A 16013-nucleotide genomic window follows, 5' to 3' on the forward strand; every position below is an offset into this window, starting at 1 on the left:
AGTAGATGGCACCCCAAGATTGAGCATGGCTGGAGAATGCCTGAGGGGCAGCCAGCAGACATTGGGAGGGAGACAAGCAAAAGAAGTGCATCGGCAAGACGAAGACCCTGATGGATCTGTCCATCGCAGATAGCTGGGTGAGCTGAACACTTGAGGAAGAATCTACCAGTGGCTGGAAAGGGTGGACCATAATTAAGCAGCACTGAGGCACTGATCATGCAGCGGAAAGCAACTGAGCACAGATTCCATTGAAGCAGGGTCTACCACACTAAGAGAGACCCAAGGTCGACGAGTGCAGAGAGGACTCAAGGCAGTCCCAACACATGTGGCAGTATGTTAAGATGCAGGCAGGACAGCATCCACTGAACTGGGCACCACCAAGTGGCTGGCTGTGCTCAGGAACATCTGCACAGCGTATGGGCTAGAACCCTCCCAGACCAGAGGGAGATTCCACAGAAGGTGTGTGCGAATAGCAGGGCTTAAGAGATCTGGGAACTTCCAGATCCAAGGACAGGCAGGGTACTGGCCAATCAAACCAGACATTTGGTAATAGACAGGACCCAGAAAGACAGCGGTTGGTGATAGATATAGCAGTGCCAGTAGCACATCAGAAGAGGATATGAGAAGCTGGAGAAGTCCCAGGTGCCTGAAGAGGTAACGGAGTGGAAGTGAAGGCAAAGTGGTCCAGAGGTGGTAAGAGCACTGGGGCTGTGACTCCTAAGCTGGGTGAGTGGCTCCAACAGATCCCAGGAATAACATCAGAGCTCTCTGTCCAGAAGAGTGCAGTGCTAGGAACAGCCAAGATACTGCGCAGAACCCTCAAACTCCCAGGTCTCTGGTAGAGGACCCGAGGTTGAGGAAGACACATACCACCCATAATGTTGAGAGGGGAATTTTATCTTCCTTCACTTCTCTCAGAACCCTCTATTTATCCTTTCATCAGCACTGTCTGATATTTACTGTGAAGGTTCTCAAAATTGATGGAGGGCAGCCAACACAAATTTATCCTCCTCAAGATCCATTCAACCCAAGTCCATAAATCCATAACATACACAAATGTACATATGTACAGATCAAAAGAAGAAAGAACACACTAACAGTTAAGAAAATGAAAAACGGGAGCGAAGGCACTATACGACTGAGCGTGCTGGATTGTAAACAAAAGATTGGCTATTACCAGCCAAGGGGGAACGCTATACATAATGTCACTCCTAGGACAAGTCCAATACAAGTAGGATTGCTTCACGACACTGCCGTCTCTGACCTCACATTTTTCCTAAATTTATCTGCAATGAGATTATTTATTTATTTAAATAAGTTATGAAGTCACAGTCAGAATTTCACCGGTAGCAGCTGGCCAACAAAAGGCTGCCTTAGGAGACTGATAGCAGACTTACTTGTAGAAATACTAATTTTACAAGTGCAATTATCATTTTTTCTCAGCCCTGGCCTCCCGCTTGTCAGTTATGAACAATTAGTGAAGGATAAGTGTAAGGTAAGGGTATTTGTGTAGCTGTGTATATTTTTGTCATATTTGAACAAAAATGACTATATTTGGAGAGAATCTTCTTTTTCCCATATCTTTTTTATTTATCAACTGATTTTGATAAAATTTGAAATGGAGTCAGTGTTTTCTTTTTTAGAGACCCCTCACATTGAAATGTCCTAAGCTGTATCTTAGTTTATGCATTAATCCAGCCCTGCATCTGGGGCGTGAAGGGAACGTCTATTCAAATACCTTCTCCACATTGGGCAGAATGGGAAATTGAACCTGTCTCGCTTATCCCAGGTGAGTGCCCTAACTACTTGAGGCATGTCTACACTAGAAACATAAGTTGCCCTATGTTAGGTCAACTTACAACCGCTGCAGTAGTTACTGAGGTAGTTCATATCCACACTACCCTCCTTCTGGCGGTGGAGTGCATCCTCACCAGGAGCACTTCCACTGATTTTAAGAGGAGCAGTGTTATGGGTGCTGAGAGCCTGGGATCTCAGTTCCACATGCAGCTTTCCACCGGTAGCCTAGCTGCGGCAGGGAGTGGGGAGCTGATGGCGGGGAGCCGCAGGGGGACTGTGAGATGTGGGGGCACCCAGGCTCCTGGCGGAAGGGAGCAGGGACCTGAGATCCAGGGGGGCAGCCAGATTGAAGGCGGTGGGGAATGAGGAGTTGGGAGCCTTCAGGCAGTATCAGGGCTCCCCATGGGGAGTGCTGAGCCAGGAACTTGTAATCAGCAACCTAGTGGAGAGCAGGAAGCTGGGCAGGCACAGCCCACATTGGATTGGGGATTCTGGGCAGCAGTTGGGCTGGGAGCTGGGAGTGGAGACCCGAGGGGCAGCTGGGCTCCGAGGGGGAATGGGGTAGGCACAGCTTGGCTGGGAGCAAAGAACCCAGGGGTGCAACCGGGCTCTAGTTGGAGTCCCCCACCAACCCCGGTGACAGCATGACACGAATGACAGCCAACAGACCATATAAGACACTGCGTCACCCTAACTACACTGACATAAGCCCTACACCTCTCATGGAGGTGGAGTTATAATGTCAATGGAATAATGCAATTACGTGGGTGGGAGCAAGGTTGTAATATATACACTAACGTAATTAGATTGATGTAAGTGGCCGTATGTCAACCTAACTATGAAGTGTAGACCAAGCCTGAACTAAATGATATAAGGCAGGCACCACCTCCTTCTCTGCCCATTTTTTGAATGGTGCCTAAGTCCTAAAACAAGTTTTTTGCCGGAAAAAAAAAAATGGTGAATTTGTGTCAGGTCCATGAATAGCTTCCAATTAAACAAAACCGAATTTTTTGATAAATAAACTATTTGAAAAATTTCACCTAGCTCCAGTAATTAATTGTCTAGTACCTGCATTTCTGCAGGGAGGCAGGCTAGGCTTGGGCATTTAACTGGTCCAAAAATAATTGGTCAATTGATCAGTCAACTATTGATCAAACAATGTCAAAAACAGATAAATATTTTAAAGTACTAATTCATTGGAACAGTGAAAACAAAACAAAAAAGCAAGACTTTATGATCCTTATGCCTAATTACAAAAAGTAAGTTACTTAACGGAGTTACTTTAACTCAAAAAAATGTGCAGCACAATGAAATGAAATTCAGCCCCCCCCCCCCTCATCTCCACCAAAAGGGGGTACCATGAAAAAATGCCATCAAAGAAGGGGGTAGTGTTTTGTGTGTGGTGGTGTTGTGTTTGGGTGTCTGGCCATCCTCGCCACCAAAAGGGTACCATGATGCAATCAAGAAGGTAGGCTGCCATCTCGCCCAGGGCATTTTTGCTGGAATATTTGACAGGATTTTACTGTGCTCAAATAGGTGGTCAATGGAAAAGTCAATCAACATTATTAGACTGGTGAATTGACAGGCTTGCCAAGCCTAAAATTGTCAATATCATGTTCAAGTATCAGTCTTTGAAGACCAAGCACTATAAACTACCCTCCTGTGGCCCATGCCTACATGCACACACGATGCAAAGTTATTGCCCTCCTCTCTGTTACAGATACATACAAGCAGTTTCCCCATCCATGAATACACATATATCACAGTCACTCCATATCTAAATATGCCCATTCTTTATATAGTGCAGTCCCAAACATCAGTGGCTTGTTTGTGAAAGGGGACAATGAGGATCGATGCTTAAAAGTAGAGGAAACAAATATTCAGTTAGTATGACATTCTGGGGTGCAAAGGAGACCAATGAGGGTCTACGTCAGCCTCACAATGCTTTGCTGCTGTAGCTCCCATCGGGGCCGCTTACAAACAGCATGCAGGTCACACACTGAGTGTCTGTGTGTAGCTGCAGCCTGCCAGCCACACAAATCAATGACCTTCTGGCTTCCACCAACTTTGGTTACCACTTGCAGGGGAGCCCAACACACTCCCAGTCCCAGATTTCCCCCCCAAAATGTATGTTTTGCACTGTCCAGCCCTCTCCTGGACAGTCTGCTACATTAAATGGAGTTACCCAAACAATTCACATCATTGGATTAGTTTTACTTAAAGAATCAAACAAGTTTATTTACTTACAAAGAGAGACATTTTAAATGAGCAGAAGTATAAGGCATTAAAGTCAGAAATGATTACAAGAGCAATGCAGATTATATGCTTCCTAGTACTAAAATTTAACCAAGTAGACTTGGTTCAAGTTGGAAACCTTACCATATGTTTCTATATTCCTCACCAAATTCTCAGGCCAGGATCGGCTCCCAAAATCCAAAGGCTGTTTCTTTTGTCTTCTTGGGTGAAAGACAGAGGCTATGTCTACTCTACAGTTTATGTTGGCATAATATCTGTTGCTCAGGGGCGTGAATAAACCACCACTCTGAGCAACATAAGTTACACTGACATAAGCACCAGTGCAGACAGTGCTATGTTGTTGGTGGGGGAAGTTCTCCCTTCATAGCTACTGCCACTTGCTCACAGGGGCTGGAGTAGTTAAGCCGAAGGGAGAGCTCTCTCTCTCCTGTTGGCTTAGAGTGACTACATTAGGGAGCTTTCAGTGGCACAGCTACACTGCTGTAAACTCTATAGCAAGGGTGGCCAACCTGTGGCTCTGGAGCCACATGAGACTCCTCAGAAGTTGATATGTGGCTCCTTAGCCTACCCAGAGAGAAAAACTCAAACAAGTCTTAAAAAGAAGACTTTATATAAAAAAAAGAAAGAAAAAAGACATCAAAATATTCTCTGTATCAAGATGACAATAAAGGGCCATTGCTTATAAGAAAAATATGAATAAACAGTCTGATTCAAAAAGATATATCCAATTTGAAACATTCCAGCAAGCTACACACATGTAAATACAACCAAACAACATAAAAGCCTATATTGTTTTTCTACCTGTACTTACAATTTGGAAACAGAAGATTAGAAGATAGAAAGAACATTCTCATAGCTGAGAGACAGACAAAAGACTCAGACCCCAAAAATTCCCTCCCTGACTTTGAAAAATCCAGTTTCCTGATTGGTCCTCTGGTCAGGTGTTTGGTTCCCTTTGTTAACCCTTTACAGGTGAAAGAAACATTAACCCTTAGCTATCTATTTATGACACACCCCTTCCCACCTCCTCCCCTGAGCCTGCCATGCCCTCGCTCCTATCCCCTTCTCCATAGCCTCCTGGACATCAGGAAACAGGTGATTGGGAGGTGCTGGGAAGGAGGGGGAGGCACTGATTGGTGGGGCTGCTGGTGTGTGGGAGGCACTGGGAGCTGCTGACGTATTACCATAGCTCTTTGGCAATGTACATTGGTAAATTCTGGCTCCTTCTCAGGCTCAGGTTGGCCACCCCTGCTCCATAGTGTAGCTGTACCCAAAGAGGTGGATATACAGCGGTACCTTGGGATGATTTTGTCCTTCCCTTTGACAGCACAGTGACCTTTTGAAATGCATTTTCCTGAGGGTTATCCCTACCTGAAGTTCACTCCCACTGTGTGGAGGGAGACAAGAAGTCTGGTGGTGAAATTGGTTCCATGCTGTTGTTTGCTAAGATGTTGTTTGTTCCTGCTCTGCTTCCTTACCAAAGAATGGCCACTTGCTAGGTGATTGCCCATCAACTTTGATGACACCTGATTAGAGGCATCAGCTTGTCCTTTGTCTTTGAAAAACAGGTTTATCCACTCCCCAGACTTGCCTGATAAACACAACTCGTTCATGATTTCAGCTTATGCTCATACTTTTTTATGTAATGTTGCGACATACATTTCACAATGATATTACTGACCAGCGAGTTGTTAGTTTTCAAATGATACCTCACAAGGCATGTTTTGCACAAAGATTACTACAGTGGTGTGTGGGGAGTGAATCAGGCACGTAATCAATCACAGTCACTAGTTGAATGAAATGGAGTCTGTAAGATAGAGACGATGAACCGCTGTATTCAACTTGGAGTAAAAAGGTGTACCATTGGAAGAATCTGGAACGTGTCTAGTAGTTATGTGAATGATGGGTAAATTGGTCAGAAAAGAGTTCTATGTGAGTGTAAATGGTAAAGTAGCATAACTTACACTGCCTGCTTTATCGTAGGTCTGGTCTATACTAGTGAGTTAGGTTGACAACGCGAGATATCTTACATCAACCTAATTAACTGCTCTGCTATGCCAACTGAATAACTCCACCACCATGAGCAGCACAGAGTCAAGATCGATGTAGTTAGGGGACACAGTCTCAGTGTAGACACTACATTGCTTACATTGACGGTTAGTGGCTTTTAGGAGCCATCCCACAACGCTGACAGTACAATTGATGCAAGCGCTCCTGGTGAGGACATGCCCCACCGACACAAAGAGGAAAATATAGACATGCACAAGCAATGCAATTGCTGCAGCGGCCATTTGCCTACATATGTTTGGTCAACTTAATTTGGCAGTGTAGACATGGACTTACCCTTTCCTATTAGTTGCTTTTCCTGCTACCCCTTTTATCCTTCTATCCATTAGTCATATAACTTGGACTTATTTTGCACACATGTTAATGCCAAATTGATTCGAGTTGCATATTTTTTTTATGGTTACACTCATTTAGCCCCCTTTTCTGACTGGTTTATACTTGATGTGTAGAGCCCTGCATGGGTACAAATTTATATCCATGTATGCAGGTATCCACAGATCTAAATCAGTATCTGCAGAACCACAGGGATCTCCCAGGAACCGCAGTGGTGAAAGGAGGAGAATGAGGGGCCGCCGCTCCCAGGAGCAAGCACCCCGTGCTGGCAGATCCTCCGGCATGGCCCCCAGCCCTGCCCCCATCCCCTCCATGCAGCTGCCTGCGTCTCTTGTCTGGGAGCATGTGTGCTGCTTGCACACACTAGGGTGACCAGGGACAGCTGCTGGTGATCCTGGTGCTTGCCTGAGCGGGGCTGGGGTTGGTACAGCCATGCTGGAGGAATGCGGTGCTGGATTCCTGGGAGCGGTGGCGCCACATTCTGCTTCTTTCGCTGCTGCGGTTCCTAGAAGAGCCCTGTGGTTCCGCGTATACCAATTTATGTCCACAGATATCTGCATCCACACTATAAATTTGTGTCCGTTTAGGGCTCTATTGTTGTGTAATGTATTCCACTGATTGTCACTGTTGAATTTGTCCTTGTATGTTTATGCTATTCTTCCGGTGAATGGCTGAATAGAAAGTTATTGTCTGACCACTGTCTCACCTCCTGAGGTGCTTGAGAACTACTTCACATAATGACATTTGAAGCTTAGGAACTGGACCAGAACTATGGCTGATGTAACCTAAAGCACAAGGGACAGCATCTGATCTGTCTTACATAGGCATATATCTTCAGAGACTCCACAGACTTTAATTCCAGCTCACTTATGTATTTTTTTTTTTTAGATGTGCATTTTGAAAGTCATTTGGTAACGTACATGGCTTTTACTCCTTTAGATGTATGAAATAAAAGAAGAAGGAGGAATTCTCAAGAAGCTCTGTGAAATATGGCACAAAGCTACAAAGCCTCTGCAGCCCAAAGTACCACAACAAAACAACACAAAGATGAAAAGTTTGTCTTACCCGTTTTCCAGAGAAAAAATATATTTGTGAGTATTTTAAAATGTAAAAGCCATTTAAGCAGACTGTAAAATTCTGTCGGTATCCTTCTTCCATTGTAAAACCTAGTACTTAAGTAAGTATCTGCATCAAAATCCAAGCACCTCTTCACATATCAGGTATTTTGGCTCTTGATATGAACTTTATGGCTTAGGTCCATCTCCACATCTGAGTTGAACTCTGCTCTCAGATATGCAGGTGCAGCTACTATTGAGGTAAATGAAAGTTGACTGCTTTTAAGCAGAATTTATCCCTTTGGGTCAAATTCAAAAATGAGTCCAAATAAGTCTAGTAGGAGTCTAAGTTTGGTAACCTATGCCATCTGCCTCCCCTCACCTTACAGTAGCTTTAGTCTCACTATCAACTTCCTTCAACTGACATACATGATTTTCCTCTTAAATTAATGCAAATCAGGAATAAGTCCAGTAAAGTTAATGGAGTTACACTGATGTAAATGAATGGAGAAGCAGAGCCCCTGGAATTCTCAGTCACCCTTACTTATCATTGTGTAACTTACACACCTTGTCACATCACCTCTGAATTTGGCCTTATGGGTCAGTTTAATGGAAGGTGAGTTAATGTAAGTTACATGCCCAGAGATGAGAAGAGAGGCATAGCAAGAAAAGCAATTAACAAGAGGATACAAGATAGGCCAACTCTCTCTTTAACTGGCATCTCTTTTCAGTTCCTTGGTGTGTAAGTTACACTAATGTAGACTACGTTACACATGCACATTAGTAAGCTGTAAGGTAGTCTCAGTGAATGTGAATCTAACTTATACCGCTTGTTGGTTTTAGTGGGTTTGCACGGGATATAAGTCAATGCAGAATTTCACTCACTGGATGTAACTGCTTCCATTGGATAAGATACTTATGACTGTGCGGGTAACAGAAGGGTTTGTATTCAATGAAATAGGTGTGTTTATAATTTGAATTGAAAGTACCAAATAAATTATGAGTAGGGAATGTAATCATGCCGTCTAGCTTATAAAAAGATATAACTTAAAACGAAGCATTTTTTTTTTCTTTCTGGTTAGATTAGATTTATGAAAGTAATTAAAATTTGGCCAATACTATGCAAATAAGGAATTCTTGCCACCTGCCCTTCCACCCACAATAATATGTTTGGGCCTAATATGATGTTTAACCGTTCTTATTACCTCATTAAGAACTGGTTCCCTGCATTTATGTCTGACAAATAAAGTCATATAAATATAATGACCTACCACATCATTTGTTGCCCTTTCTGACAATTTTCATTAAAACTGAATATATGTTAAATCAGCTAGAGGGAGTGAACTGGCAAAGTTAATTTCATTGATGAGGATTCCTGGGTTTGTTTAGCAGTTATTTATGTAATAATATAATTATTACATAGCTGTTATGGATTGATTGTATGGAAACAAATGTAGTATTGACTCGTTAGTCATCCTGAAAAAGAGTAATGAACATCTGCCTTAAGGCTAGTTGAAAGCTGATAGCATTTATTGAGTCAAGGAATGTTAGAACACTGGTTATTTTATAAGGAAAAAAATGTAGAATGTCAGTCTATGTAAACAATAAAAGCTTTCCTTACCAAAAGGTATTTTACATTTGGATAATGCTTCTGCATTAACTCCTACTCCTCTTTTCAACCTGTGTAACCCACAGTCTTCTTAATACACTGAAAACTTTGTAGAGTTCAATAGGATCAAGAAACCGTCTGTCTTAAGAGACCACCTTAGAGTATCCAGAAATACATACAGTTCTGCTTCACATCTCTCTCCTTTAAGCAGCTGGTTTTTCTCAAGCCTTTGCTTGAATGGTCACTTAATACAAGTTTTGTTGTAATTGTTTCAGATGGATTCTTAACCAAATTGTTGTATAATCCTATTCATTAGTAGCATTCACGAAAACGTAACTAATCTTCTCTCTCAACATTTTAAGGTACAACATTAAAGACAAAGACACATTTTTCGACAACGGTACTCGCAGTCGAATAGTAAGTAAACACGTGTGGCCTCAGTATTGATAGAATCTTCGGTGCTCAATGGTATCTGCTCCAACAATGAATGCACCTGGTTCCCCTTGCTGACTTCATCAGTATTTGCTTATTGTTTCATAGCAACAGAAAAGTGCAATCAGGTGCAACAGATCCAGACAGTTGGTAAACAAATCATCTGTCTCATAATTGCTTGGAAAAGAGTGCAGTCTTCATGTGTATAATGTTTTAATGTTGTCATGCTTCCTAAAGTACTTATTTAGATATTGGTAAACGTGTCAATTACTGAAAAGAAGAACCAGATTCTGCTCTCACTTAAACTGGTGTAAATCTGGAATAATTCCACTTAATTCCTTGCAGGATTTGGCTATGGGTTTTAGGGCCAGAGCCTAAGAAGGTATAAATCGCCATAGTGCCATTAACACCAGTGGCATTACACTGATTTACAGGAGCTGAGGATCTGACCTATCTATAGTATTTCTAGGCTCTCTAGATTCATAACATAAACAAAATTATTACAATGTACAGCCAATCAATCATATTCTATACAAAGATAAAAGTAATGGAAAAGTGAACAAAAATAGATACAGATCCTGCTTATCTTATTTCTGTTCCTAGTTCTGCCACTCCCCTGGTGAGTGACCTGTGGCAAATCACTTCCCCTCTCTGTGACTCAGTTTCATGCTCTGTAAAAATGAGGATAATGATACTGAGCTGCTTTTGTATAGCACTTCAGGACCTACTAATGAAAAGCGCTATATGAGAGCTAGGTATTATTTATTTTATTTTATTATTTATTTGAGCGTCTTGCTGAAAGTAATGTGACTGACTGCCTTTGTGAGTAAAGGCAAGTAGAATTTGCCAAATATCAGTTCTTTTTTCAGGAATCCGTGTGACAACATTTAAAAGCATAGGAAAGACTGGAGGCCAGATTCTCAGCTGATGTAAATGGCACAGATTCAATGAAGGCAGTGGGACTTAACTGATGTAAATTAGCATAGGTCTGTTGAAGTCAGTGGAGCTACTCTGCTTTATACCATGTGAGAATTTGGATAGCTATTTTCAACTTTTTCTTCAAGCGAAGAGATATAATCCATGAGTTGTACCTTCTGGAGAGGTTAGTGTTAGTAAATATATTACTAAAAGAGAGGATTCAAATATTTTTCATAGCTGTAACTTAGGTTTTTCTATAGCGCTTTAATAAAACGTTCTATTTATTTCAAAATTGAAATTTAGTGGTCTTAAACAATATATTTATACATGAATCAAACATATGATTGATTTAAATATTGCTACAAATTAACTGCAGAAGAACACCTTATTTTTAAGTGTAGTTCTGTGGCTTGTGATGGCACTGTAATTAACTTAAACCTAAGAGATAAAATGTTTGTTGCATCACTGTTTTTTCCTTCTGTAGGTACGTGAAATTTTAAAGCGTACATCTTGTACAAAGGCCGAAAACAGTATGGGTAAGAGAATTAACAATCTTATATCTATGTTGTTTTGAAGGTGATTGTTTTCAGTACTTTTATTTTAATACAATTTAAAATAATCAAAATATTTGTCTAACTATGTAAAAATGTACTAATGCATTTTTCACATGAACTAGAGATTGAAACAAAATACATATTCTTAACAATAAAATCAGCCCTGGGGATATAGTACTGTCCCTTTTTCTGAAGAACCACATAATGTTAGAAAGTAAATTGTCATCTTTTGAACAATTACTTTTAAAGACTCTCTAGCAGATTAGAAAGAGACAAGCCTTTAAATCAACTATGTTCATTTGTGTTGTGAACATAAATCTAAATGAAAGCCAGACTCATGTTTGTCTTTGTTAGCATTCTGAAATTAATGTATAGATACTATGTAAGGAGTATGCTGAAAATATGTTCCTAAAGTCTGTATCAAGGCAGAGTTGACAAACAGCTTTGCTGCCAGATAAAAGATGGTTATTCAGCTATCACATGTAAATCAAGCATTGTAATCCAACACAGTGGAAACCCATTTATGTAGGAAGTTGCGAAGGAGGATTCAAAACATACAGGGAAGAAGCAGGATTTAGGAAAAACAAGCATTGCAGGGTGGGGGATGGGGTCATGGGGAGGGAAGGTGAGTGTTACTGTCCCTAAGAACAGACAATGAACTTGGGAGATATAAGCAGAAGGCAAGGAGACACCCCTTTATCCTGCACTTAGGAAGTAAATGGACAGCAGGTTTACGCTAAAAGCAGCAAAGAGTCCTGTGGCACCTTATAAACTAACAGATATTTTGGAGCATGAGCTTTCGTGGGTGAATACCCACTTCGTCCGCTACATGCATCCGATCAAGTGGGTATTCACCCATGAAAGCTCATGATCCAAAACGTCTGTTAGTCTATAAGGTGCCACAGGACTCTTTGCTGCTTTTACAGATCCAGACTAATATGGCTACCCCTCTGATACAAGTTTACACTGTTCCTTTGGGGACAGTAGACTGGGTATTTCTGTGAGTGTACTGTAGATAAGAGGCTGGAAATACAGGGAATACTTCAAAGTGGAAAGGGATGCACCTATTGTTAACCTCCAAGGCAAAGTAAGGGCTGGCATAGCCCAGAGGAGTTTGTGTGGGTGGCTCACAGGCTCATGGTGTCAGGGAGCTGACATTCAGTTAAGCACCAGCAAGTCTTTCTCTTGAAGGAGGCAAGTGACTTTCAGTCCTGGATACCCTCAGAATTGTCACATCTGTCTATAGGAGAAATGAGTGTAGTGCATCATAAATGTGGCCACATTATACCTCACGCAACTTCTTTGACCTCCATGGAGTTGCACTATGTGTGGGCAGCACAAAGCTTTGTCCATGGAGTGGGTTACTTTAAGCTGAGGTTAGTTACTAAAAGAAATATTTCATACAATAGATAATAGGGTCTGACTTTCCTCTCATACTGGTTTTACACCAGGGTGACTCTATTAATTTTAATGGCTACCCCAACTTTAGTGAAATTGCTCGTTATTTATATAATCCACTGTGGAAGTGGATTAATCTAAACCACCAAAAGGCACTGGTGCAGGACAAGAGTATCCAGATGTAGAGTTAGCATGGAATAGCTATTGAACTTTGAATTCACACCCTAGCTTAGACAAGCCCTGAAATGTCTATTTATTTTATGGACCTGGTAGTACATTTTGGTTAAAAAAGTGTCATTTCTCTTTGGAGTCCTAGGTCCAAATTTTACCTCTGGTCACAAGTGATAATGACTCTGGCTTATTTAGCCCACCTCACAAAATACATTATACAATTCATCAGAATTAATAGTCTATACTCAAGAGAGATCACAGACCTGCAATGGCAGGAGGGATGCCAGTTGAGATTAGAGCTGAATGAATGATTGATTTTTCAAATTGGCTACTGAATGAAAATAAAATTGGGTTGATCCTAAATGGATTTTTTTGTTTGCTTTTTCTTGCCAAAATGAAGCACCCTCTCTTCCCCCAGAAAAGTTCAGGTTAAATGTAACAGTTTGTTGTGAGTTGAACAAAATGTTTTGTTCAATCATAAATAATGTTTTTCTGTGGTTTGATTTGGTTTCTGTTTTGTATTCTTACTTCAAAAAAAAATTAGCTAAATTTCAAAAAAAAAATGTTTGAAATTAAAAGTCAAAAACATTTCATTTAGAAAATGTCAAAATGAAATATTTTGACTTTTTAAAAATTTATTGAAATTTTATTTTTCAAGCTGAAACTGTTCACCAAATTCGACCTGAATTTTCAAATAGCTTTGGTTGACATGAAACTGCATTTTTCAGTTAGTAAACTATTTTGTCCAAAAATGTTCATGTAGCTCTAATTAGGATTGAGGATTCTGGTTCTTTTCCTGCCATCAAAGTTTTATCCAGACTGAATCTCATCCAGTAAACCCTCAATCTCAGCCAAATAATTAGGAATTGATCACTTTGCCTAGGTTGAATGAGATGAAGACACAAAATTGGATGTCAACAGCATGCTGAGGACCTTTCAGCCCACATATCCTAAAGGTCGCCATGCTCATATTTAACAAGAGGAGAGAAAGATGGATGTTGGAGTACCCAATATGAGTGTGCTCTCAGTGAGGAGGAGCAGTTGCTCAGTACCGCTGTCTGAAAACACTCAGCAAGAAAGGAACAAAGCCATACAAGAGTAGCTCTAATATAGCTTTAATAATACCTCACCCTCAATGGTATCTCAGGCAGCTGATAGATGTAGGAAAATCATAATGCATACCTGATCCTTATCCATTGCTAGAAGGATACCATCTACCAGTGCAGTCAACGCAGTCTTTGTTTTATAGAAAGGCTGGTACCCAGATTGACAAGGGTCAAGAAGCAACTACCTATTGTGAAAATTGTCATCGTGATTTTTTCAATAATCTTAACTAAGACTGGAAGATGATGAGATACTGGGCAGTAATTGCAGGTAGTTAGCCTCATGACAGTTTCATAGGCAGCATGCATTGAAGAAATTGTAAAGCTAAGAAGCACTACCATATGTACTGTAAGGAATACATCAAACCATTGAACACTGGAATCACTGCAACTTGCCCCAAAGAGCATCTCCAATAAGTATATTTTTGTCTTAAAGAACATCCTTTGGAAGATAACCTATGTTTCCAGTACAATTTTATTTAACCTTTGGTTGAAGAGCTAACTCCATTAGCAACCAGTTTTTTCAGGGCTGTGACGTACCTACATACAACCAAAACTAATAAGTAGCTGTGTCACCCTTGCCCTCTAACCTGGGGTGCCCTTTACAATGCTTTGCTGCTAGAGTACTGCTCACAGACAGTCTCCAGCATGCAAGTCATTCCCAGGTATGTCTGTGGGTGTGCTACAACCAGCCAGCCACACCTTGGCACTTGTCAGCCTTGGTCGTACTGTAAGGTGACCCCCAACACACTCTTAGATTTTACCACAGAAATGTATGTCCTGTACTGTCCATCACTTTCCTCGACAATTCAAGTTTAAAAAAGTCTGCTTTTTCTTTAGTAGAAATAATATACACACAACTTGCCACCTCAAATGAAGTTTCTCAGACACTTCAGTTTAAACACACTGAATTAGACAAAACAATTAAACACGTTTATTAACTGCAAAGAGAGAGATTTTAAGTGAGTACAAGTAATGAGGTATAAAAGTCAGAAATGATTATAAGAAAATAAAGTTAAGCTACTACTGGCGCCTAACTTAACAAACTGTATCAGATTCAAGCAAAGTTTCTCACCATATGCTTTCAGCAGTCTTATGGACCAAACCCTCTATGTCAGGGCCCTTCTCCCAAAATTCAGTGAAGACTTCCTTTGTCACTTCAGGTGTTGTGAATGTGATGGACAGGGAGAAGAGTGTCTTGGAGTGTTTGCCCCTCCTTTTTACAGTTTCAGTTCCCCTTTTGAAAAAACATTTCCAGCTGGGTACAAGAGATAAAAAAGTCTACGGGGAAGGATGTTCCTTCTCCTGTTTGAACTTCCTTTGTCTCCCCTTCCCATTTGATGATTGTTTAATGTTGAAATGACAGACCTGTTTGCCAAACTCAGTCTGGAACATGTATTAATAACTCCATAGAGTAGAATCTTATAACTTCACATACAAGGTTGCTACATATATTTTATCAGGACAGTATTGACCAGCAAATTATGAGTTTTCAAATGATACCTCACAAGGCATTCTTTGTACAAAAATTATTACAATAGTGTGTAGGTTGTGGACACAGGTACATTCTGTCAGATGGGCTTTTTGTGGTGCTTTAAGACAGATGAAGACTGCATGAAGTGCTCATTCACTGCTCCTTATTTCATGTTGTATTTGAATGGTACGTGGTCCTCATGGACAGTTTTGACCTTTGCTTTTGTGTTCCATAGCAATGATTACTGATAGTACTAGTTTATTAGACTTCAGCTTCCACTCATTTGAACATTGCTTGTAGCTATGAACTTCTCCTAAGAGGCTATCTCCCCTGATTATTGTATGGAAATTAGGAAATTCAGTAGTTACCATTTCTACATTAATTAAATGAATCCTGGATTTAATGATGGTCTCAAGTGCACCATAGATTAGTGGCTCACTGAGTTCCTTAAGCAGCCTAATTTTGTTCATCTTTTATGATTCCTTCACTTCCCTGCCTCTCCGATATGGCAGTAGGAACAGGGACCCTAATAGCTGCAGCTGTTTTCCACAATTGTATGTGTATTATACATATTGAGCAACAGCATAATAACACACTGAACACTTGCAACTGGCCCAGTTTGACTGTTCAATTCTACAGTTGTACAAGATCATGTCTGCTGCTATTTAGGCTGGTGCATGCTGTTGTGCAATAAAGAGTTTAAGGAAATGTTTTCTTCTAACTTAATTTTAAATTTGCTATAAGCCATGCAAATCACCAACTATTCCCCATAGTGGATTTGGTATATTCCAAGTTTGGAGATTTAAAAATCATCCCGTTTCCCAGTAATATCAATTGAAATAATGA

At 40.7% G+C, this 16013-nt stretch overlaps 1 protein-coding gene across 1 annotated transcript in view; it reads left to right on the top strand.

The window, feature by feature from the left end:
- Window positions 1–16013, top strand: part of ANO2 (anoctamin 2) — a 337309-nt gene that overhangs the window by 107445 nt on the left and 213851 nt on the right. Inside the window, 3 exon segments of the mRNA XM_075070724.1 lie at window positions 7393–7544; window positions 9480–9534; window positions 10952–11003. Of these exon segments, the coding sequence (XP_074926825.1) occupies window positions 7393–7544; window positions 9480–9534; window positions 10952–11003 (259 nt within the window).

The sequence above is a fragment of the Chelonoidis abingdonii genome, chromosome 1 (assembly GCF_003597395.2).
Source record: "Chelonoidis abingdonii isolate Lonesome George chromosome 1, CheloAbing_2.0, whole genome shotgun sequence".
Classification (NCBI taxonomy): domain Eukaryota; kingdom Metazoa; phylum Chordata; order Testudines; family Testudinidae; genus Chelonoidis; species Chelonoidis abingdonii.